General features: G+C 43.8%; 1 protein-coding gene and 3 non-coding genes across 11 annotated transcripts; all 4 read left to right on the top strand.

Annotated features, from left to right (window-relative positions):
* Positions 1 to 8,411: 8,411 nt before the first annotated feature.
* Positions 8,412 to 18,365, top strand: NCL (nucleolin). Of its 8 annotated transcripts, none has more exons than XM_004023151.5 (14): positions 8,412 to 8,561; positions 9,832 to 9,948; positions 11,316 to 11,805; positions 12,182 to 12,403; positions 12,504 to 12,590; positions 12,773 to 12,914; positions 13,487 to 13,611; positions 14,519 to 14,642; positions 15,056 to 15,213; positions 16,095 to 16,218; positions 16,396 to 16,529; positions 17,050 to 17,176; positions 17,482 to 17,705; positions 17,879 to 18,365. In XM_004023151.5, exons 1-14 carry the CDS (start codon positions 8,544 to 8,546, stop codon positions 17,953 to 17,955), a joined length of 2,169 nt encoding a protein of 722 aa, XP_004023200.4. In that variant the 5' UTR covers positions 8,412 to 8,543; the 3' UTR covers positions 17,956 to 18,365. The 8 variants fall into 8 exon arrangements, with proteins under 8 accessions (XP_004023200.4, XP_060266495.1, XP_060266491.1 ...); XM_060410512.1 differs by having other exon boundaries at positions 12,483 to 12,590; XM_060410513.1 differs by lacking the exon at positions 8,412 to 8,561 and adding an exon at positions 8,716 to 9,250.
* LOC114113382 (small nucleolar RNA SNORD82) lies at positions 12,630 to 12,699 on the top strand. Its single transcript, XR_003588419.2, has one exon. It is a non-coding gene; the product is annotated as a small nucleolar RNA SNORD82 (small nucleolar RNA).
* LOC114113388 (small nucleolar RNA SNORD20) lies at positions 16,611 to 16,690 on the top strand. Its single transcript, XR_003588425.1, has one exon. It is a non-coding gene; the product is annotated as a small nucleolar RNA SNORD20 (small nucleolar RNA).
* LOC114113369 (small nucleolar RNA SNORA75) lies at positions 17,215 to 17,348 on the top strand. The gene has a single exon (XR_003588410.1). It is a non-coding gene; the product is annotated as a small nucleolar RNA SNORA75 (small nucleolar RNA).
* Positions 18,366 to 25,695: the final 7,330 nt, after the last annotated feature.

The following is a 25,695-nucleotide window of genomic DNA, read 5'->3' as shown; positions in this document are numbered from 1 at the left end:
CTGTGCCAGGCCACAAGCAGAAGAGGTGGCCCACAGCTACTCAAGTACCTCTGGGGCTCTGGGCTGGTGTCAGAAGCTGGTCAAAGCCTCCAGTGTGAAAATTCAGGGAAAAGAACTAGAGTGATGCCTCTAGGGGTTATGGTAGCCTCCCACCTCTCCCTACCCAGTCCCTCCTCTACCAAGGGGTATAGTGGTCTGGGCCAGCAGATAACCCCAGCCAGCCAGGACAGGTGGGATCACTCTCAGGTGGAACTGCCACCAAAAAAACCCAGCCAAAGTGAAAGTGAAAGTGTTAGTCACTCAGTTGTGTCCAGCTCTTTGCGACCCCATTGACTGTAACCCACCAGGCTCTTCCGTCCGTGCGATTTTCCAGGCAAGAATACTGGAGTCGGTTGCCAGTTCCTTCAGAGGATCTTCCTGACTCAGGGATCTTCCTGACCCAGGGATTGAACCCAGGTCTCCCACATTGCAGGCAGACACTTTACCGTCTGAGCTACCAAGGAAGCCCAAAAAACCAGCCAAAGGCAGCATTTAAGAAAGCATCTATCAAAATATGAAAGGCCGTCTCCTTTGATCCAACTGTTCTACAATTAAGTATTCTACAAGTGTAACTTGCACATGTGCAAAATGAAGTATGTAGAAAGGTTTATTGGACTTCCTTGGTGATCCAGTGATTATGACTTTGTGCAGAGGGCACGGGTTCCATCTCTAGTCAGAGAACTAAGATCTCACATGCTACATGGAGTGCCAAAAAAAAAAAAAAAAGTTTTAATAAAAGAGGAGACTTCCCTGGTGGTCCAGTGGTTACGAATCTGCCTTGCAGTGCAGGGGATGTAGGTTCGATCCCTGGTCAGGGAACTGGTACCTGTGTGCCACTAACTAGAGAAAGCCCATGAGCCACAACAAAATGAATGATTAAAAAAATTTTTAAAGATTATTTACTGTGAAACTTGTAATAACAAAACATAGGAAACAACCCTAAATGTCCAGCATGGAGACTAGTTAAATAAATGACCCTTTCACTCCAGGAACACTCTGTAGCTATTGAGAAGAACGAAGCAGCTCTGCATGCATTGATACGGAATGAGTTAGGACATAAACCTAGTTACTGAAGAAGAAAGGAGAGTTCAGCACAGTATATATAGTATGACTGCATTTGTATGAAATATAATACATATATCTAATTGTAAACACACTGGTGAATCTGGAAGGATAGAGAGACTGCTGCTGGCCCTGTCCTAGGACAGAATGGCTAGAGGACAGAGAGGGAGGAGATAGTTTATTGTGTGTTTTCTCGAACTTTCTGAACTTTGTGCCATTGGTGTGCTTTAAAACTCAACAAATAAAAAAAATAAAAATAAAAACAATTTAAAAAAAAAACCTCAACAAATAATTCACTTTTGTAAAACTGGAAAAAAAAAAAGGCAGACTTGGAAACAAACCTCCTACACCCCTGCCAGTCTACTCTGCACAGGTGCTGTGGTCCTGGTTACAGGTTGGAGATAGGGGGTTGGGAGGACTCTGATGGCAACAGAATAAAGCTGGAGGTAACTAAAGAGCCTCTTCATGAAGGTGAAAGAGGAGAATGAAAAAGCTGGCTTGAAACTCAGCATCGAAACAACTAAGATCATGGCAACCAGTCCCATCATTTCGTGGCAAATAGATGGGGAACAAGTGGAAGCAGTGACAGATTTTCTTTTCTTGGGTTCCAAAATCACTGTAGATGGTAACTGCAGCCATGAAAATAAAAGATGCTTGCTCCTTGGAAGGAAAGCTGTGACCAACCTAGACAGCATATTAAAAAGCAGAGACATTACTTAGCCAATAAAGGCCCGTCTAGTCAAAGCTTTGGTTTTTCTAGTAGTCATGTATGGATATGCGAGTTGGACTATAAAGAGAGCTGAGCACCGAAGACTTGATGCTTTTGAACTGTAGTGTTGGAGAAGACTCTTGAGAGTCCCTTGGACTACAAGGAGATCCAACCAGTCTATCCTAAAGGAAATCAGTCCTAAATATTCATTGGAAGGACTGATGCTGAAGCTGAAATTCCAATACTTTGGCCACCTGATGTGAAGAACTAACTCATTTGCAAAGACCCTGATACTGGGAAAGATTGAAGGTGGGAAGAGAAGGGGATGACAGAAGATGAGATGGTTGGATGGCATCACCTACGCAATGGATGTGAGTTTGAGTAAACTCCAGGAGTTGGTGATGGACAGGGAGGCCTGGCATGCCGCAGTCCATTGGGTCGCAAAGAGTTGGACACGATTGAGTGACTGAACTGAACTGAGACAGCATATTAAAAAGCAGATATCACTTTTCTGACTATGACCAACCTAGACAGCATATTAAAAAGTAGAGACAACACTTTGCTGAAAAAGGTCCATATAGTCAAAGCTATGGTTTTCCCAGTAGTCATGTATGGATGTGAGAGTTGGACCATAAAGAAGGCTGAGCGCTGAAGAATTGATGCTTTTGAATTGTGGTGCTGAAGAAGACTCTTGAGAGTCCCTTACACTGTAAGGAGATCAAACCAGTCAATCCTAAAGGACATCAACTCTGAATATTCCTTGGAAGGACTGATACGAAAGCTGAAGTTCAAATACTTTGTCCACCTGCGAAGAACCAGCTCATCAGAAAAGACCCTGATGCTGGGAAAGTTTGAAGGCAAAAGAAGGGGATGGCAGAGGATGAGATAAGTAAGATAGCATCACTGACTCAATGAACATGAATTTGAGCAAACTCCTGGAGATAGAAGACAGAGAAGCTTGGTTGTGCTATAGTCCATGGGGTTGCAAAGATTCAGACATGACCTAGTGACTGAACAACGAGAAGCCTTAATTACACATCTGAGTATTTGGGTAGCCACCCGTTTCCCTTCCAGACTCTCAGACTCAGGTAGCTTGAGGATGTGGATTGAACCAACTCTGCCTTATTCCTAGTACATGAGCATATCCTTGCAAAAGGGAACAGGTATTCCTGCCTTCATTTAATAGATGAAAAATAGGGAGGCAGAAATCCACACAGTGAAGAAGCAACATTTTACGTTTGCCCACCCACCACATGTCAGGGCAGGTTCACATCTTACCGTTTCCACTCCTGCAAAGTCTTGTGCACTTGCTAGGGACATCATTTCGTTCAAAACAATATTCTGTTCTTCCCTGTTCTGACTGTAGCCAATTTACTTCATTTGATGTGTACATATACTTTTTTTTAAATTTATTTTTAGATGCTCTGGTTTTTTGCTTAAATTTCAGCTTTGAGGTATAATTGACATATAATATTTAAAGATATTTAAAGTATACATTGTAGTGATTTGATAAATCTATATACTGTGAAAGGATTTCCCAAGTAGTTAATTAACACATTCAACACCTCACATTTTTATCCTTTTTTTGTGTGTGAGAATATTTAAGTTGTACTATTTCAGCAAATTTGTTTGTTATATTATATAGTGTTATCAACCACAGTCACCATGTTTTACATTAGATCCTCAGACCTTATTCATCTTTTCTAAAAATTCATGCATTATTATTATTTTGGCCGCAGTGGGTCTTCATTGCTGCATCTGAGCTTTCTCCAGCTGTGGCAAGCTAGGGCTACTCTTCGCTGCGGTGCACCAGCTTCTCATCGTAGTGGCTTCTGTTGTTGCACAGGCTCTAGGTGTGAGGGCTTCAGTAGTTGCAGAATGTGGGCTCAGTCATCGTGGTGCGTGAACTTAGGTGCTCCTCGGCACGTGGAATCTTCCCAAACTAAGGATCGAACTGTCTCCAACACTGGCAGGTAGATTCCTATCCACTGTACCACCAGGGAAGTCCAGACCTTATTCATCTTATAACTGAAAGTTAGTACCCTTTTACCAACTTCTCCCCATATCCTCTACCTCCTAGCTATTGCAATAATGTTTTAATGAACATGAGAGTGCAGATATCTTTCAGCAATACTATTTTAATATTTTGAGGAACCTCCATATTATTTTCCATAGTGGCTGCAACAATTTACATTCCATTACTTTTAAATCAATCTTCTGGCGTTTGAGAAAGTGTTCCCTCCGTTTCTCCAGCCAGTTGATGCCTTGTAAATGCCCATTAGGGGTTCCTTGGTAGCTTAGCTGGTAAAGAATCTGCCTGCAATACATGAGACCCTTGTTTGATTCCTGGGTTGGGAAGATTCCCTGGAGAAGGGATAGGCTACCCACTCCAGTACTCATGTGCTTCCCTGGTGGCTCAGAAGGTAAAGAATCCATCTGCAACGTGAGAGACCTAGGTTCGATCCCTGGGTTGGGAAGATCCCCTGGAGGGCATGGCAACCCACTCCAGTAGTCTTGCCTGGAAAACCCCCATGGACAGAGGATCCTAGTGGCTACAGTACATGGGGTCCCAAAGAGGTCAGACACGACTGAGTGACTAAGCACATGCCCAACTGCCCCTCCAGCCTCCGATTCTTCCCAAAGAAGACACCAGCAGACGGGAATTATCCTAATTTTCATGCCCATACTCCATCCATTGAATGGATATCATTAATGTCCATTTTATGCACTTTTATGCACTGGGAACTGTCTGGACACTTAAGCGGCATTAAGCCATCTGTGTCAGTTACACAGGTACACTTACCTTTAGCATCAGATTGGTCTGGACCAAGGGGAAGCCCCTTGGTTTGACAATCCTCAGTCAGTCTCGTCTTCTTGTGTTTCTTTCCTGAGCTTCCAAGTCTCCCTTTTCTGGCTCCTTCCCCATAGGCTATAAGCTATGGAGAAACTTAAGTTGTGACCACTCCCTCTCCCAGGTGTGCTTCCCACAGGGGCCCTACAACTTCTCTATCCACAGCAGTGTGGCTGCCATCCCATCACACTTGCCAAAACCTCTGATATCTTTTAATACCAAATCCAGTAGACCCTCTCAGGCCTTACCTTATTTGACTTTTCTGGAGGTACTGGACACTGTTCTCTTCCCTTTTTCTTAAACTCTTTCTTCCCTTGGCTTCCAAAACTCCCCTTTCCTAACTTGGCTTCTGACTCTGGGCCTTTTCCCACCACTGGACCTGGGTCTGCCCAGCCTTCTCCTCTCATTCTGTCTGCTATTCTAGGCTGGTCCCTCATGTTATCTGTGTCTGCAGCCAGGCGGCCACAGGCAACTGTGTCTGCCTAAAGTGACTGGTATTTATCATGCACGCAGCATGTCCAACACTGAATTCAGGAGCTTCCCCCCAAACCTGCAGCCCTGTTGGTGTCACTCCACTTACATACACACATTCAAGAGGTAATGGAAATAAACGATCCTTTATCTCTCTCTATGAAGTGCAGTGAAAGTCGCTCAGTTGTGTCCGACTCTTTGCTACCCCATGGACTATACAGTCCACAGAATTCTCCAGGCCAGAATACTGGAGTGGGTAGCCTTTCCCTTCTCTAGGGGATCTTCCCAACCCAGGGATCAAACTCAGGTCTCCTGCATTGCAGGCAGATTCTTTACCAGCTGAGCCACAAGGGAAGCCCAAGAATACAGGAACGGGTAGCCTATCCCTTCTCCAGTGCATCTTCCTGACCCAGGAATCGAACTGGGGTCTCCTTCATTGCAGGTGGATTCTTTACCAACTGAACTATCAGGGAAGCCCATAATTCAAGTCTGTCAATAATAAGACTAACTAGTATTGAGGGCTTATTATACATCCCATTTAATACTTGTTACAACCCTAAAGTCAGGTGCTATTATTATACCCATTTTATAAAGAAACTGGGATGACAGAGTAGGGTCTATTTCAATCCTAGTTCCAGGATTCCCTGGTGGTCCAGTGGCTGACTCCACGTTCTCAATGCAGAGGGCACAGGTTTGATCCCTGGTCAGGGTACTAGACCCCCCTGCCACAAATAAAAGTTTGCATGCTGCAACTAAGACCTTGAATAAGTATTAATGTTTATTTTTAATAAATTTTAAAGGTATATCATATATAAATATGAAAATAAATGGATTTTAATGTTAACTTATTAATAAACAATAAATGTATTGATATAACTTATTTTATGTTAATATTTAATAAATATGTAAAAATATTAAAATTTATTTGGTTTACTGTGAGCAGCACACAAACAATATTTAATCTCAAGAAACCTCTAGTACTGGGAATTGTTCACAGTAGGAACCACCCTGGTGGTCACAGGATGTTATAACTGCGGGCTGAGAAGAACTTGTCAGGCCAGCCACAAACCAGGGCCTTTGACCACGTAAAAGTGGTTAAATAAACGCTCAAAAAAATAAATTCTAGTCCCTAGCTATGTGCCCCTGGACAAGTTAATCTATCTCTCTGCCTCAGTTTCTGTAAAACAGTGGCAATTTATTTTTAGAGGTATAAAGAACTGGAATACTGCTTAGAAATTCATAATTATTATATAAGTATCAGCGACTACTACTTTTTTTTTTTTAATCTCAGGCTGACTCCAAAGCAAAGCACTTGAACACTCATATCCTCAGACTTTCTCCACTGCTCCCTTTACCTAAATACTTCATTCATTCAACAAATTTTCACCACTACTTGTATTAGGCAATGCTTAGGGCACCAGGAATACAGCAGAGAACAAACGCTGTATTCTTTGAGGCTGGGGAAAAAGCAAACGGGCAGTAAACAGATAAAAAAAATGCTAGGTAGTGGTTAAGAACCTGCCTTAAAAAAAAAAAAAAAAAGAACCTGTCTCCATTAGGGTGGTGTGGTAGTAAGCCTCTGCGTGGCACTTTTCATTGAAGGGTGGGGGAAGGCCTCTTAAGAGGTGATATAAGCTGAGATCTGAACTGACAAGTCAGCCATGCCAATATTTCTATAACTCATCCTTGTCACTTGATCATGTTCCCTGCTTATCTCCCTAGCCTCTTCCCATGAGTGTCCAAAGCTTGCTCTGTGCCAAACTGCTTGCAAACACTGGGGTTTTATTCTACCACGCCTTGGCTTATGCTGTTTTTTTCTGTTCCCAGTCACCCAGTACGTGTCTGCTTGGCCCCATCCCAGAGTTCAAAATGAAAACCTCCTTAGGATGCTCGCCAGATATCAGAAAGCAGGGTGCAGACCAGAGCACGGGCCTGTCTCCTCCCTGATCAGACAGCCCCAGTGGGGAGCTGTGGGCTTCCTATTCAGTCAGTCACAGGAGTGTTTTAGTAAGAATTGCAAAATAATTTGATGGCTCAGAGAATCCCCACCAGCCCTTGTTAAAATTCAAAACCCTGGGCCCAGCCCCACATCTCCTTAATTAGGAACCCCAGAGGTGATTCTGAACATTAGTTCATTTGGGGAAATACCGTCATAGCGGAAGATACCTTAGTTTTGTACCAGGTACCAGATGCCAGGGATATAACCTCCTACCTGGGCAGCTCTAAACTGAAGAAAGTGCTCTGGGTTGAGTTTCACACCAATTAAGTTTTGCCCGTGATCCATCTGAATAACTGGCAAAAGCACAACGCAAAGGCAATCTTCTATTCCGTCCAGGGAACCTTCCTTCACTCTTTTGACTGACTCCCGGACCATCTGACACTGACTTAGCAGCCAACGTTTTTAAAAAGTGCTTTAGTCCCAAATAACAAAGAAGGAACTTTTAAGTGGTCAAAGGCCCTGCTTTGTGGTTGGCCTGACCCAAGTTCTTCCCCTCAGCCCGCAGTTATCCCGTGACCACCACGGTGTTGCCTACTGTGAAAAATACCTAGCACATGAGGTTTCTTGAGATTAAATATTGTTTGTGCGCTGCTCACTGTAAACCTCACATACTAGACTGTCTATATCAGCAGCTCTCAGGAGGCAGTTTCTGAGAAGGGGCCTCGGGGGAGTCACCAGCAGACAGGGCTACTTTTTAGCGCGGTTCATTAGCAGGGGGAACTAAGGTGGGCGCTCAACGCGGTGGAGTCTGAATTCCCGAAAGTCTCGGGCTCTTTAGAGGGGAAACGGGACAAACTCTTATCTGCACTGCCTCCAGGAGGCTTTGTGTAAAACGTGGACCGGGGCCGCCCGTGAAGCCTCTCAGGAAACTCAAGCCCTCCGAGGCAGACAAGACCCTGACTGAAAAATCAGAGACCACGGCTACCCACCACTCGGGAGTTACTGAACACGCGGCGCCAAAATGTCCGTCCCAGAGCGCAGGCGCCGCGAGCGCGGGCCGTGGATGGGCACTCCGGGTACCGCGCGCCAATGGCCCAATCAGAGTTGGCTTTGCACAAAGCGAGTCCCGCCCCAGGCCGCCGCCACGAATCCCCTCCCCCTTCCTTGGCCGCCTCGGCCCGCCCACTCCGGCTCGCGCCCCGCCCCGCGCAGTCCTCAGCTAGAGGCTCGCGATTGGCTCATGAGAGGGACGCGAAATCTGGTTGGTCGAGGCGGAGTCACGAGGGTGCCGTCGTCGCCTTTCCAGACGCGATTACTGGGCAGGCTCAGTCTTTCGCCTCAGTCTCGAGCGCTAGCTGGCAGCCAAGCGTACGCGCTCAGGGATTAGTGGCCGCCATCGACGGTGCTTAGGTTCCTTTGGGCTCGTCTGCGCCACTCGCTCGCCACACACTCCGCCGTCATAAGCCGCCATCATGGTAAAGCTCGCAAAGGTAAGAGGCCTTGCCCGCGCGAGCACGGACATCAAGGCCCGTTTTTCGAGGAGCGCGCGCGCTGCGCCGCCAGGAGGAGGGCCTGCGCGCCGTCCCGGGCGCGTTCGAGGGCGCCATGCTGTGGGAAGTCTCGCGCGATTATCTGGGAGGTCTCGCGTTTTTAGCTGCTTGGTAGCGAAGTGAAGAGCTTCGGCAGGTGCCGCGCGGGTAGTGAATGCGGCGGGGAAGGACTTCGGGGCTGAGAGCGGGGAGGGGGAGCAGGGCCTCGGACTGATGAGGCGAAACTCCTGCGACGGGCCGGAGCGGGGCCCCGCCTCCTGACGCACGTGCCGCGGCGCGGGGCTCGCCACGTGGGCCGCGCCGTGTGCGGCCTGCGGAGGGACCTGGCTTTGGGGGGAGGGCGGCGGTGCGCCTCGTCTCCGGTCCAGGTCCAGCGGAGTGGGCGGACGGGACCGGGGCTCCAGCAGGAGGCCCTGCCGCATGCTTTCTGCGCCGGGCTGCGCGCACGTGGTGGTCTGCGGCTTATCCCACGTGGCCCTTCCAGGGCTGAAAGGGGCGGGGTTGGTAACCTGGGAAAGGAAGTCTTAATAGAAGACGACGGGTTAAGACGTGTTTTTCTTTTTTAAAGCTGCCTTCAGACGAGGGTGGTGGAATTTGGTGCCACAGTTTACCTCAAAGGCTTTTTCAAGGTGGTTTTCCTCACGTGAAGGGCCTTGAATTGTTGGCAGTTATATTGGTCCAGTTGTAGTCCGCATTGAGAAACGGTGCGGTGCAGCAAGGTTCGATTCTGGCTGGAGGTTTAATTTTTTAAACGGGTGTGCTTAAAGAACGTAGCAAGAAGAGAGTAGCCTTTTTATTCAAAGCAAAGGGTGGTTTTTTTAAAGAACTTGGAGAAAATACGCAGGAAATTGAGTGCTAAGTCGCTTCGGTCGTATCCATCTCTTTGCGACTCCGTGGACTGTAGCCCGCCAGGCTTCTCCGTCCATGGGATTCTCTAGGCAAGAATCCTGAACTGGGTTGCCATACCCTCCAGGGGATCTTCCCGATCCAGGGTTTGAACCTCTGTCTCTTATGTCTCCTACATTGGCAGGCGGGTTCTTTACTACTAGCGCCACCTGGGAAGCCCTGTGTTAACATTGGTATGAAGGATAGTTTTTATGTAAATTGTAGTTAACAGTATGAAGAGGGAGTACTAAGGGAGATTACTGCCGTTTTGACATGAAGAATGGCTTGAAATGAGGGAGGGTGTAATGTGTCATGTCTGTTTTAGGCCGGTAAAAATCAAGGTGACTCCAAGAAAATGGCTCCTCCCCCAAAGGAGGTAGAAGAAGATAGTGAAGATGAGGAAATGTCAGAAGATGAAGACGATGAGAGCAGTGGAGAAGAGGTAATTGTATATAGTTCAATGTTGAATTGCCTTAAACTACAAAATGGAGACTTAAAGCAGGTGGTATTGGATGTCGGAAAATATTGGCAGAAAAACCAGGATTCTGTTAATTCATATAGGACCTGTTGTAACGGTCAAGCATTTCACAAAGTTGTATTGATCTGTCAAGATGGCATAAGAATATTTGAATGAACTTGAGAGGAAAGATCTGTAGGTGTGTGTGTGCGCGCGCACGTGCATGCACACCTTCAGGGCTCGGTGTGATATATTGTAGTAAATCACTAGTTTTCCACTTTCAACGAGTTAGTTCAATATACCAGATAAACAGTGAGTTCTACATACCAGATAAACAGGGTGGACAGTTAACTGTCCTGCGAATGGCAGCTCTGAGCATTATATTCAGGTCTGAGGTTAGCTTTTTGAGATTGTTCTAGCTTCCAAGTAGGATCAATTGGTCTCTGTTACCCTGTGTGAGTTTGATAATACTAATCACTGTTAAAGTGGTGTGGTTTGAGAGTTGTCACCTTTCATTGTATTAGCACTTTAGAACTCCCAGCTACTGTTGGCTCACTGTAAAGACGACTCATTGCTTCATTTGTTCATATTTCTTATTTAGAATTTAATGAAGGTTTTATTTTGGCACACATTACCTGATAAAACCAATAGTTAACAAAAAGTTCTGAGTGTAACTTTAAATATAGGCAAGTGATGGTTTTTATCAAGCTAATGTGCTCTTTACTAACCTTGCCACTATTGATTATCCCACTTGCCTTTTTGATGTTCATTTTCTCTTTGGTCCTAAGAATGAGCATCCAGTGAACTTCCTACCTCCACCTACTGTGAGAGCCCCAAATGACTTAACGCTTAACAGGTTGTCTTCTCTATGTGTTAAGGCTTTTGATTGATGTATATATATATATGTGTCAAGTCGTAATCCTTAAAGCCGTGTATAAAGAGCCAACTCAGTGGAAAAGACCCTGATGCTGGAAAGGGTTGATGGCAAAAGGAGAATAGGGCAGACAGAAGAGGATGAGGTGGTTAGGTAACATCACTGATCCAATGGACGTGGATTTGAGCAAACTCCAGGAGATGGTGAGGACAGGGACGGCTGGCTGCAGTGCAGAGTTGGACATGACTTAGCGACTGAACAACAGTTATTTTCAGATGGGAAAACTATTGAGGCTATAAGACTGTGACTTCAAGTGTACAGAGCATGTTAATTTGACCTTACCTTTTAACTTGCTCACATCTGGTGCATGTGGTGTTGAACTGAGGCAGTGCTAGAATTGAGCATTCATTTATGGGACAACTCTTAGAGTTTGAAAACAAGCTTATGTTTTTTTTTGTTTGTTTGTTTATTCTTAAAGGTTGTTATCCCTCAGAAAAAAGGCAAGAAGGCTACCACAACTCCAGCAAAGAAGATGGTGGTTTCCCCAACAAAAAAGGTTGCAGTTGCCACACCAGCAAAGAAAGCAGTTGTCACCCCTGGCAAAAAGGCAGCAGCTATGCCAGCCAAGAAGACAGTTACACCTGCCAAAGCAGTGGTAACACCTGGCAAAAAGGGAGCCACCCCAGGCAAAGCATTGGTAGCAACCTCTGGTAAGAAGGGAGCAGCCACCCCAGGCAAGGGAGCAAAGAACGGCAAGAATGCCAAGAAGGAAGACAGTGATGAAGAAGATGAAGATGACAGTGAAGAGGAAGACGATGATGATGAAGAGGAGGATGAACCAGCAGTGAGGAAGGCAGCTGCTGCTTTTGGTGCTGCTCCTGCCACAGATGATGAGGATGATGAGGATGACGATGACGATGATGATGAGGAGGAGGAGGAGGATGATGAGGAGGAGGACGACGAAGATGGTAAGGCATTGTATTGGTAGTTCCTGGACTCCTGTTTGCAAGGTACATTAGGGATGAGGTGTGGGTGGTAAAACTACATACTGCTGAAAACCTGGGGGGTTAGATGAGAATCATCCCAGGGGTTCTCTGGACTGATTGTGCTGCACTAGATTGGTACCCATGCAAGATTGCCTCTTGTGTTGCTCAGTCCTTTTGATGCTTTGCAACCCCACAGACTATAGCTGCTCCTGAGTAAGACGCTTCAGATAGCTTATTCTGTATTTTACTTACCATAGCTCTAAGCACAGTGGCATGAATAAGATTCCATTTATTTTCCTTTAGTTCTCCATAGAACTGGTATAGAACTCAGTTTTTGACTAGGTGGCTTCTCTTTCAGACTCTGAAGAAGAACCTATGGAGATTGTACCAGCGAAAGGAAAGAAAGCTCCAGCAAAAGCTGCTCCTGTGAAAGCTAAGAGCACTGCTGAAGATGAAGATGAAGAGGAGGAGGATGATGATGAAGAGGAGGAGGAAGAGGATGACGATGACGAAGAGGAGGAGGATGATGAGGAGGAAGAGGAGGAGGAGGAGGAGGAAGAAGAGGAGGAAGAGGAAGAAGGTAATGAAGTTGGATTCTCAAGTACATTGACGTGAGTTTTGTTTAAAAGGAGGTACTTGAGTATGTGTGGATGACATAGATTGTTTGAACTCTTGTCCAGAGCCTGTCAAAGAAGCACCTGGAAAACGAAAGAAGGAAATGGCCAAACAAAAAGCAGCTCCTGAAGCCAAGAAACAAAAAGTGGAAGGTAACTTAGAGAATTGGGGGGTGGGAAATAACACCACATGGCACAAGTGATGAACAATAAAGGGACTTAATACTGAAACCTGATGTTATATTTCAGTGTGCTGATGTGCTGTGTACAGGAATAATTTGATTAATATTTAAGTATACTGGAAAATTAACTGATTTGAGAAAATTTTTGTGCAGGCACAGAACCAACTACATCTTTCAATCTCTTTATTGGAAACCTGAACTTCAATAAATCTGCTCCTGAATTGAAAACGGGTATCAGTGATATTTTTGCCAAAAATGATCTTGCTGTTGTCGATGTCAGAATTGGTGTGTCTAGGTAAGTATGGGGGCGCTGTGTCAGCATCACACATTGTTTGTGGGTCTGCTGTTGCTTTTTCCTTTCAATTTTAGGACCTTAGCTCATTACTCTTAAACATGAATATCTAAAAGTCTTCAAAGATTAGCCATTATTGAATTAAATAATTTGATTATCAAATTGTGAAACCCCCAAATTGAAATTTTCATAATTCCCCTTAATTTTTGGTACAACAAACTATTTCTTAGACCTGAAAAGCCATAATAGTGAATGCTTTTAAACAGGATTCTCTTAGTGCTTAAACAGGTTCTTTATCATGTGCTATTAGTTGTTAAGCAGCAGTTTAGCTAATGGAGATCTCAGGGGTGAACTTGCATCATTAGGTCTTGATACTTACAGATCTGTTCTGTAGCCCCATCTTAAAGGGCTTAACTTAATTTTGTTAATAGTATAGGTGCTTCTTAATCTTTGTTTGCACTATCATGTTGCTGTTACTGCTTACCCAGAGTACTTGTTCCGTGTGACTCTTGTGGGGTTTGTCCCACCATGCCCTGACCTGTAATTTCTAAAATTTTTGTCCCTTCACTTTAAAGGAAGTTTGGCTATGTGGATTTTGAATCTGCTGAAGACCTGGAAAAAGCCTTGGAACTCACTGGTTTAAAAGTCTTTGGCAATGAAATTAAACTAGAAAAACCAAAGGGGAAAGACAGTAAGAAAGGTATGTAAAGCTTTAGGTAAAACTGATACTAATAGCTTGTTCATAGCTATGTATCTAATCTAATGTAGACAAGCCAGGGTAAGTAGTTTAACCTTTTTCTTTTGGCTTCCTCATATGTTGAGGATTAAATGAATTAGAATGTTAAATGTTTACATCAGGGCTTGGCACTATTTGCTAGACTTAATCAAAAAAAAATTGGTTCAGTATATTTAAATTAATAGTCTTTGCCTCACTGGACCTGAGCAGATCTCTTAACTACTCCCTTTGCATCTTTTACCTTTTTGTAGATACTTGTCCCCTTTCCAGTGTGTTCATCACCTTTCTATTTTTAAATTTTTTAAAATAAAAATTTGGGGCACCTGCATTGTATACCTTGTGAAATCCTAGTTCCCTGACCAAGAATCAAACCGTGCCCCCGAAGCAGTGGAAGCACAAGAGTCCCAACCATTGGACCATGAGGGAATTCCCTACAGTTTTTTTTCCCATAGTCTTAAATTAAAACATACTGAACACTTACTTTATATACATAGCATATGATATTTAGTTCTTTTTAAGTATTTAGCACATAGTTAGCTGTCAGCTGTGAAAGCAGTTTGTTTTGCCATTGCTATATCTCCATAATACATAATAGCAGAGCACCTTTTACATTATGAAATCTAAAAATTATTATTTTTTAAAATCTTTATTTTTTTGGTTGTGCCCTGTTGCAAGCAGGATCTTAATTGCCCAACCAAGGATCAGACCTGTGCTCCTGCATTAGGAGCTCAGTCTTCACCACTGGACTGCCAGAGAAGTCCATAAAAATTTTAGCAAGAACTTGTACATTGGTCAGTCTTTGATCTTTGGGACAAGAAGGGTCTTTTAAGCCATTCAGTTCATTTTTATGTTTTTTTCTTTTTAAATCTAGATCGAGATGCAAGAACACTTTTGGCTAAAAATCTGCCTTACAAAGTTACTCAGGATGAATTAAAAGAAGTGTTTGAAGATGCTGTGGAGATCAGATTAGTCAGCAAGGATGGAAAGAGTAAAGGGTATGTTTTGTGTCTACTGAAATGTTACATTAAAATTAATGCACTCTAATTTATAGAAGAAATGTTGATTTAACTTTCCTGTGTTTGTGACTTTGGGCAAATTATTCTATAACCTGAGTTTCCTATCTGTACAAGTGAGGATAATGTGCCTAATTCAGAGTAACTTTATTATAAACTAACATAAAGTACTACCTAAGGCCTAGCTTTCCTGAAGTATTGGGTAAGCTTTCTGTAGTGGGAGGAAAGTTGTAGTTGAAAAGTAGAAAATGGCAGAAACCTTGAACATTTCAATTAGTATAAAACAAAGGGCATTTTTATTTTACTTGTCTGCAATAAACTCCTATTGCTGAGATTAAGAGAATTAATACGGTTTTTAAAACCGAGTGAGTTCTTTACTTTTCCCCCCATTGTAGGATTGCTTATATTGAATTTAAGACAGAAGCTGATGCAGAAAAAACCTTGGAAGAAAAGCAGGGAACAGAGATAGATGGGCGATCCATTTCTCTGTACTACACCGGAGAGAAAGGCCAAAGTCAAGACCATAGAGGTGGAAAGAATAGCACTTGGAGTGGTAAGAATTTAGGTTTCCTTCTGGGTTCTGAAATCTAGGAGGGAAAACAAATCCTTTGCATCTTTGTACTTTATATAGTTGATAAACTGGATGTAGATCAGCATGTTATATCTCTATTTGTAATTGTCTTGAATGAGAGCTATATGAGATATTTGTGCTAGAACATAGATAAATCTAGCTTCCTTTGTTTTATACTGTAAAGAACTTAGATTGTGGGCATTTAAATTAGAATATTATTCTAGGAAGACACAGGGCTATAGTCAGCTTGCACATGTGCACAGTAGGAATGGAAGGAACCAGCATGTAAGTACTTAAAAGGTATTTGATGTTGAGTAGCAAGTAGGACGGAGAAGGCAGTGGCGGCACCCCACTCCAGTACTCTTGCCTGGAAAATCCCATGGATGGAGGAGCCTGGTAGGCTGCAGTCCATGGGGTCGCTAAGAGTCGGACATAACTGAGCAACTTCCCTTTCACTTTTCATTTTCATGCATTGGGGAAGGAAATGGCAACCCACTCCAGTATTCTTGGCTGGAAAATCCCATGGACGGAGGAGCCTGGTAGGCTGCAGTCCACGGGGTCTCGAGTCAGACATGACTGAGCGACTTCACTTTCATGCATTGGAAAAGGAAATGGCAACCCACTCCAGTGTTCTTGCCTGGAGAATCCCAGGGACGGGGGGCCTAGTGGGCTGCCATCTATGCGATCGCACAGAATTGGACACAACTGAAGCGACTTAAGCAGCAGCAGGAAGTAGGATTCCACCTGTATTAACATTGGTGTGTTATCTCTCCGAAGCACAGAAGCTCTTGAAGTCACACAGCTGTGACTTAAGTTGGGACACACTGCTTCAGAGTCATAACTTGACATCTCTTTATTTATAGGTGAATCAAAAACCCTGGTTTTAAGCAACCTCTCCTATAGTGCAACAGAAGAAACACTTCAGGAAGTATTTGAGAAGGCAACTCATATCAAGGTGCCCCAGAACCAAAATGGCAAATCTAAAGGGTAAAGTATATGTTGCCAGTTACAGGCTTTTTAAGAGTTATCTTGTGGAGGTGAAATCATGTTCTGACATTTAGCAGAAGCTGCATTGTTTAAGGATTTGCTTGAGGAAAAAGGCTTGGTGGCAACAGTGGAGTCATGTGCTTGGTAACTTACTCTAAGTATTGACTTAATCCTCAGGTATGCATTTATAGAATTTGCTTCATTTGAAGATGCTAAAGAAGCTTTAAATTCATGTAATAAAAGGGAAATTGAGGGCAGAGCCATCAGACTGGAGTTGCAAGGACCCAGGGGATCACCTAATGCAAGAAGCCGTAAGTCACTTTGTTAACAGGAATTTGTGGTTGGGTCCAGAGATCTACAGAAGAACATTTGCTTCTTTCTGTTGCTGCTACTGGATATGATGACTGATTATCTGAGAAGTAACTGATGAAATCTCAAGAAAATTCCTCTAGATAGTCAAGTTCTGATCCAGCAAGTCAACACTGAGCAGCAAATTGACCTGTGATTTACTGTCTTGTGTTTATAGCTGCCTGTTTCAGGACTGCTGTCACTTACTTGGGTTGCTGCTTCTGTTTTCCATAAAAAGATTCTTAACTGCTTTGGTGATCAGTGTAAACATCATGTGGAATTTGGTCCAAGCCCTTTGCTGAATTAAGCATTAATTGACCCAAGTTGCTTTAACGTGCTTTTTCTCATATAGACACTCCAAGTGAAAGGCTAGCATTTGCTAAGGCAAAGATTCTTAGCCAGTAGTCAGGTGCTAGACTGTAACATGTAAATCCAGTGTTGTCATGGATTGTAACTGATAAGAGTTTTATTTTTATTTCCCAGAGCCATCCAAGACTCTCTTTGTCAAAGGTCTCTCTGAGGATACCACAGAAGAGACGTTAAAGGAGTCCTTTGATGGCTCTATTCGAGCAAGGATAGTCACTGACCGGGAGACTGGATCCTCCAAAGGGTGAGTAAGGCAGGAAATGGGTGGCTCTCCCACCTTGAGTCTTCTCACTGAGCTCCTTTCTGTCGATCAGTGACAGTTCAGGATTCGCACGAGAAGAAGAGACAATTCACGGAGCTAGCGTTGTTGGCTTCTGTCTTCACAAAGGCCTATTCAGCTGTTTTGTGAGACATTGTTTCAGCTTTCTGTAGGGAAGTGCTCTGACCTGGGTCTTTCCCAGTTAAGGCTTATGGGATTGCTGTAGAACTTGTGAGATTAAACTTGGCATATGTGTGCTTTATAACAGGCAATTTCATTTGGTGTTTTAGGTTTGGTTTTGTAGACTTTAACAGCGAGGAAGATGCCAAAGCTGCCAAGGAGGCCATGGAAGATGGTGAAATCGATGGAAACAAAGTCACTTTGGACTGGGCCAAACCTAAGGGTGAAGGTGGCTTTGGTGGCCGAGGAGGAGGCAGAGGTGGCTTTGGAGGCCGAGGTGGTGGCAGAGGTGGCCGAGGTGGCTTTGGTGGCAGAGGCCGGGGAGGCTTTGGAGGTAAGCGTGGAGGGCCACCCTGCTGTGTTCACTGGATGCTGTTTACGTGGCCATGCACTTCCAGACCTGCAGATCTATGTTTCCGCATCAGTCCCCAAGTCCTTAGTCACCCTGCTGGGGAGGGATGACTGGCAGTTTTGGAGCCTGTTTAATGATGCCTTGCTCTTCTGCAGGGCGAGGAGGCTTCCGAGGAGGCAGAGGAGGAGGAGGAGACCACAAGCCACAAGGAAAGAAGACGAAGTTTGAGTAGTTTCTTCTATCCCTGTCTCTCCCTCTTCCATTTGAAAGAAAAGGACTCTGGGGTTTTTACTCTGTTACCTGATCAATGGCAGAGCCTTCTGAGGACATTCCAAGACAGTATACAGCCCTGTGGTCTACTTGGAAATCCGTATAGATAACATTTCAAGGGAGATAACCCTGTTGGTGTTGACTGGATATTCGTATAAACTTTTTAAAAGAGATGAGTGATAGAGCTAACCCTTATCTGTAAGTTTTGAATTTATATTGTTTCTTCCCATGTACAAAACAATTTTTTTCCTACGGAGGTTTTTTTTTTTTTTTTTTTTTTTGCGCGTTGGGGGGTGTAAAGGAAAGCAGAATGTTTTATCATGATTTTTGCTTCAGCAATTTTGGGACAGATTAAAAGTCCTAGAACTCTGGTGCCAGCCTTGTACTTCCTGTCTTAGAGTGTTTCTCCTGGAATATCACTGAGAGTGGAGCATGGTGGAGCCCGTTCTACCACTCCACATCTGCTCCACCCCTGATGAAGATGTTTCTGCTTTGGTTTTGAGTGTCCCAGCCATAAGTTTTGGTGAAATGGCTACTGAAGTAATCAACTGCAGCCTTGTGTGTCTTCATATGAAAGTCTGCTATGATCTTATCCCATTTACAAATAGTCCTGAGGGTCAGGTGTCCTGAAAAAGCGCTCTGGAAAGAGGGCTAGGAATGCTTTGGTTGAGCCTCTTAAATAAGCATGCAAGAGCAGGTGCCTGATGAGAATTCTTGTGGCGTGAATGGGCCAAAATGAAGGCTTCCAACAACTTCGGGTGAAACTGACAAGAAAGGCCTTCAGTTTTGCACTGGGTTAATTCAGACATTGTGCGAGCATTCCTTGCCCACCCCAATTCCAAATAAAGGTCACATGAGAGACCTAGGTCAAGGGATTAACATTTTAGTTGAAAAATAGTGCCCTAGGTGATAGAATGAAAGATACTAGTGGAATAGAAGGCCAGCTGAAAGATATAAACCAGGGGAACAGGGCTGCATAACAGGTGATCCAGTGCCATCACAGAATTACCCAGCTAAGCTCTGTCTCCTGTCAGATCAGCGGTGTCATAAATAATGTCACTTGAGTCATCCCCAACCTATCCCTACCCCATGGGAAAAAAATGGCTTGCGTGAAACTACCAGTCCTTGGTGCAGTTTTCTGGCTCTGAGTTGCTGGTGGAGTGTGGGTGTCTAAACCTTGAGCGTGTGATGCACCGTGTTTCAGTTGTACACTCTTTGTGACCCATGGACAGTAGCCTACTAGGCGGTGCTAGTATTCCGGGCAAGGATACTAGAGTGAGTTGCCATTTCCTACTCCAGGGAATTTTCCCGTCCCAGGATTGAACCCTAGTCTCGTGTCTGCATCAGCAGGTGGGTTCTTGACTAGTGCCACCTCACTACCTACCAAGTCTACCTGTTTTGTGACAGGGCAGGATAAATACCTGCTTTGAAGAAGGGAAGATTGAAAATTTCTTTCTACTAGAAAGAAAAGCCAGCATAGGGACATCATCCAATTAACCAAACCTAAAAACTAAAATGAACCCTGAAACTAAACTTCAGGCTTCCTTCCTGACTCCTCCCTGTCAGGCACCCACATCTTGGATGTGCTGCCACCTACTGGAACAGTGAGGAAAGTGGCCTATATTTCCTAGATGTGAAAGATTTAATTACAGCCGCTTGTGCTAGTGTGTGCTGGCTGAGTCATTTCAGTCATATTGGACCCTGTGACCTTGTGACCCCATGCACTGTAGCCCACCAGGCTCCTCTGTCCATGGGATTATCCAGGTAAGAATGCTGGAGTGGGTTGCCGTTTACTGCTCCATGGGAAAGGCAGAGTTCAAACCTCCATCTTCTGTGTCTCCAGCATTGGGAGGTGAATTCTTTACCACTGAGCCACCTGGGAAGCCGTGTTTGTTACCTCTTGAAGCAAACGTGTAGAATTTGACTGGATGTGTGGAAATTTGCATCACTGGCAGGTCAGTCTGTCACAAACTGGACATTTAGGAAGGGCCTGTATGATTGGTCTCTAGGTCTCCAGGGCCTTTTCCATTATCCAGCAGCTGTCTCTTGTGGGTACCACCCCTGACTGCTTAGTTCAACTTTAGACAAGTGTCTGGGTTTAAACTTGAAGGTGTAATAAACAACTTGGCCATCTAGAAACATGAATTAGCATTTGCTGGCTAACCCACTAGCAGCTAATGCTGCTTATACTGTACCCATGGTGTGCCAGGCTTTGATCTCAGTGTCTCTATAACCTGCTGTGGGGCAGGATGAGCAGCAAAACAGCTCTTTAATCCTAACTGTTCTTCCCCTCAAGTGAAGGAGATTGTCAAGCCCTATATACTACTAATTATTCCAACCAGGAATATTATGGTGATTTCCGTTGGAATGAAGGGCTGCAGGGTTACCCTGTTGGATTTAGGGAGTCCAACAAACCTCTTAATCCTAGGCCTTCCCAGTGGTCTCTTGGAGAGGGTTTTGCAGCCATTTTAGAAAAGCAGCTCCCTCCAGCAAATGGCTGTCGCCACTTCCCGCACTCTTCCAGTAGGTGGCAGCACATCCACGAAGATGTGGGCGCCTGACGGAGGAGTCAGGAGGGAAGCCTGAAGTTTAGATTCAGGTCTTCAGGCTCGGTTTAAGTAGTGGTGGTGTTTAGTCACTCAGCCATGTCCAACTCTTTGTGACCCCATGGACTGTAGCCCTCCAGGCTCCTATAGCCACAGGATTTCCCAGATAAGAATACTGGAGTGGGTTGCCATTTCCTGCTCCAGGGGATCTTCCTGATCCAGGGACAGAACCGTCTCCCGCGTTGGTGAAGTCAAGTCGCTCAGTTGTGTCCGACTCTTTGTGACCCCATGGACTGTAGCCTACTACGCTCCTCTGTCCATGGGATTTTCCAGGCAAGAGTACTGGAGTGGGTTGCCATTTCCTTCTCCAGAGGATCTTCCTAATCAGGGATCGAACCCAGGTCTCCCGCACTGTAGGCAGATGCTTTGCTGTCTTAAGCCACCAGGGAAGTCCAGGAAGTGCTGCATTGGTAGGTGGGTTCTTTACCTCTGAACCACTAGAGAAACTCCGGGCTTAGGAATCTGCAGAAAGTCCACTCAGAGCACAGATGTGCTGTGGAATCCCCACAAAAAAAAGTGGATACTAACTGGGCCCAAGAACTAAATTTTGTTGAATGCTTGTCCTATGCTCTTTATCTCTGAGTTGTCACTTATCCATACTTGGCCCACTAATAACTTCATTGTAACTCAGTCTTTGTCTCCCCTCAGCCTTAAAAAGTGCCAAAGCTTTTCTCATCCAAAAAGAGCTTGTCTCTTGAACCTACCTCCCTGCCTAGCTGTTCCCTCTAAACTATATTGCCAAACTTGAGAAGGGCCACACTGCTGCTTCCCACTTCTTTGCCTCCGGCAGGGTGGCTGCTGTCTCCACACCAGCATTGAGTTTGTTAATGGGTTTTCATGACCAAAGCCTATAAATCCAGTGGTTGGTCTTCCCTTAGGTTGTGGCTTCCCTGCAGCATCTGACAATTCCTTTCTGCCTGAAACGTCTTTTTCTCCCACTTAGGAAAGGGGTGGTGGTTCTAACAGTAGACCAGTGTGAAGAGGGACAAGAACAAATATCCCCGGGAGTAGAGCCTCTCAGAATTTTACCCAATTAATATGTGTGAGCCAGTGGCTGTTCCTCCATGTCAGGTAACCCTGTAATTAGAGGAGAAAGACTTAATGATCCTTCTACTTGGAAATGTGAAAAGAACACTTGTATAACTGCCAACTTCTGAGTGGAGGTACTTGATTTTATTTACTGTCCTGTCCCATGGCCCTAGGATAGTCTGTGACACATAGTAGGTACTCAGTAGATAATGAATGAAGGAATCCCGGAGAAACGCTTTCCCTCAACTGCAGGAAACCTATGGCAGCAGCAGGAAGGCGTCTCTAATGCCAGGAGTTTTTAACATATATTTTTGAAGTTCTTAACCTTTTTGTGTTGGAAATTCTTGGGTAAAGCCTTTGAAAACTTTTCAGGATAATGTTTCCCATTTTTAAAAAAAGGATTATAAGGGAAATAATTATATTGAAAAAAGTTTTCAAAATACTAATGTACATCATTTGTGGTAGAATTACGTGTTCACTAATGCATTAGGTAGGTGTGTGTGCATGCTAAGTTGCTTCAGTCGTATCCAACTCTTTGCCACCCTATGGACTATAGCCTACCAGGCTACTCTGTCCATGGGATTCTCCAGGCAAGAATACTGGAGTGGGTTGCCATTTTTTCCAGGGGATTTCCCCAATCCAGGGTTCGAACCTGGGTCTCCCACATTGCAGGCAGATTCTTTACCATCTGAGCCACCAGGAAAGCCCCAGGTAAGATGTATCTACATTTAAAATACAGTTCCTGTTGCATGCATGCTCAGTCGTGTTTGACTCTTTGTGACCCACCCCCCCCTCCCCGCCAGACTCCTCTGTCCATGGGATTTTCCAGGCAAGAATGCTGGAGTGGGTTGCCATTTCTTCCCCCAGGGGATCTTCCTGACCCAGGGAGTGAACCTGTGTCTCTTGCATCTCTTGCATTGGCAGGCAGATTCTTTACCATTGCACTACCTGAGAAGCCCAAAATATAGTTAGGGAGTTTGGTTCTGGTGATGATGGAGTGGCTTTTAACAGATTAACCCTCCTGTTGGTAATTATAAACTTGACAAAATGTAAAAATCAACTTCTGAGGTGTTGAAGACCAAACAATAGAAGCTGAAACAGATACCATCTTGAAAGAAGCTAAAGACACTGGGGGAGATACATGTTTAACCAGCTTTTTCCTTGAGGGTATGCCCCCCACCCCCCACGGATTGGCATGAATCTTTGGACACATCTATACACATCCATACACATCTACTGGAAAAACCATAGGTTTGGCTAGATGAACCTTTGTCGGCAAAGTGATGTCTCTGCTTTTAAATATACTGTCTAGGTTTGTCATAGCTTTTCTTCCAAAGAGCAAGCATCTTTTAATTTCATGGCTGCAGTCACTATCCACAGTGATTTTAGAGCCCAAGAAAATAAAATCTCTCATTGTTTCCATTTTTCCCCCATCTTTTTGCCATGAAGTGATGGGGCTGGACACCATGATCTTTGTTTTTTGAATGTTGAGTTTTAAGTCAGCTTTTTCACTCTCTTCCCAGGGGAAAGCAGGAAAGGTGAGAAAGAGCTGGCTATAGATTCCAGCAGAAACTTGGTGCTGGAGGGAAGTTTGGAGTTCAAATTCTACCCAGTTAGAAGGGTTTGATAAACACTTCAAGTGTTTCTTTGAAACTCAGAAGGGTCATACATTAGACATACAAAATAGCACATTCCAGGGCTAAGGACTAAGCACTAGGACTAAGGGTAAAATACAAAACTAAAGTAGACTCATCCTAACAAAGCGTAAAACCTAAAACAACCCCCAGATAATCAGTGGGGGAGTCTGCTGGGAATGTAATTGCATACTAGAAGAAAATCTAACTGTTCAGGGGAAGATAACAATCCAGACTCTGCAATATGTCATTCATATTGTCCAGTAAGCAAGAAGATTAATTGACATGCAATGAACCATGACAGTGTCCACAATCAAGAGAAAAAGGCAAACAACTCATGTTGAAATTTGTAAGCAAGCACTTTAATCATTGTAAACATGCTAAAGAATATTGAATGAAGAAACGAATTTCTGGAGAGAATGGAAACTCTAAGAACTGAATGGAAATCCTAGAAGTGAAGTACTATGTTTAAAATTTAGCTAGAAAGGCTTAGTAGCAGGAGAAAGGATCCATAAGGATCCAAAAGGATTGGTCTAGAAAATAGACCAATAGCAGTATAGAATTCAAAACATGCTATTCCTAAATAGGATATTAAATAAATCTGTCTGCTTTTCTCTTTTTATTTACTTGGCTGCATCAGGTCTTTGTTGGTGGTGCACAGGTTTGCTCTGTGTTATGTGGGATCTTAGTTCCCCCCACCAGAGATTGAACCCAAGTTCCCTGCATAAGAAGGCAGTTTCTTAACCATTGGATCACCAGGGAAGGCCTGCTTTTTTCTTTCTCTTTTTCCTTTGCTAAATTTTTTTTATTGCAGGATAATTGCTTTACAAAATTTTGTTGTTTTCTGCCAAACCTTAACATGAATCAGCCATAGGTATATATATATATGCCCTCCCTTTTGAATCTTCTTCCCATCTGCCTCCCCACCCCACCCCTCTAGGTTGATATAGAGCCGCTGTTTGAGTTTCCTGAGCCATACAGCAAATTCCCATTGACTATTTTACATATGATGATATAAGTTTCCGTGTTACTCTTTCCATACACCTCACCCTCTCCTCCCTTCTCCCCATGTCCATAAGTCTGTTCTCTATGTCTGTTTCTCCATTGCTGCCCTCCCTGTAAATAAGTTCTTCAGTACCATTCTCCTAGATTCTGTCTATATGTGTTAGAATACAATATTTGTCTTTCTCTTTCTGGCTTCCCTTGTGGTTCAGCTGGTAAAGAATCTGCCTGATTTTCTCTTTTTTAATTTTTTTTTTTGTTTGTTTTAATCTGTTGTTACATGGCTCCGGCGAAGAACTTACACATGTAAAGGAAAAAGATACTTTTCCTCCCCAACATGATCCAAACTAAACCTCTAAGAGAAAAAGTTGGGAGAAAAAGAAACAGAGCCTCAATGGCAATATCAAATTGTCTATCATATGTGGAATTGAGTCCAAGAGAAGAGAGGAAAGAATGAATGGGCACAAATAAATCTCTTAGAAAAATAATGGCAGAAAAATATCTAAGTTGATGAAAAACAACTTCTGCCGAGCCAAAAAGAAAGTCACACACACCTCAGCATATCATAACTGAGTTGTTGAAAAACAAAATAAACTTTTAAACAAAGCCAGGCAAAAGAATGAAGGCTAAGCCTCACGGGAAAATGACAAGATAATGGATGATATTGTTAAAGTGTTAAAGGAAAAGTATCAATCTAGAATTCTGTATCTACAAAGTGTTTTTCAAAAATAAAGGGAAATAAGTTATTTTCAAACAACTGAAGCTGAGAGAGCTCATCAGTAAGTATACTTGAGTTTCGAGAAACGCTAAAGAAAGTTTTTCATGCTGAAGGGGAATGATATCAAATGGAAAGCTGGGTCTTCCAGAAGAAATAAAGAGCACCAGAAATACTAAATAATACCCTTTGAAAGACTACTGTCTAAAGCAAAAACCTAACACATATATGCTGGGGTTTATAATATATGTAAAAGTAAAATACATGACAAAAATAGCGCAAACTGAGGAAGAGGGTCAGTGAAGTTGTATGATTTTGAGATCCTTGTATTAGACTTAAGTTAGTATAAAGTTAATTCAGGGTAAACAGTGATAAATTAAAAATATGTATTGTATGTTTAACCCTGATTGTTCAGTTGCTCAGTAGGGTCCAACTCTTTGCGACCCCCTGAAGTGCAGGACGCTAGGCTTCCCTGTCCTTCACTGTCTCCTGGAGCCTGCTCAAACTCCTGTCCATTGAGTCAGTGATGCCATCCAACCATCTCACCATCTGTCGCTCCCTCTCATCCTAACCTGAATCTTTCCCAGCATTGGGGTCTTTTCCAATGAGTCAGTTCCTCACATCTGGTGGCCAAAGTATTGGAGCTTCAGCATCAGTCCTTCCAGTGAATATTCAGGGTTGATTTTCTTTAGGATCGACTGGCTTGATCTCCTTGC

The sequence above is a fragment of the Ovis aries genome, chromosome 2 (assembly GCF_016772045.2).
Source record: "Ovis aries strain OAR_USU_Benz2616 breed Rambouillet chromosome 2, ARS-UI_Ramb_v3.0, whole genome shotgun sequence".
Taxonomy (NCBI): domain Eukaryota; kingdom Metazoa; phylum Chordata; class Mammalia; order Artiodactyla; family Bovidae; genus Ovis; species Ovis aries.
This window is presented reverse-complemented; position numbering and strand designations above follow the sequence as displayed.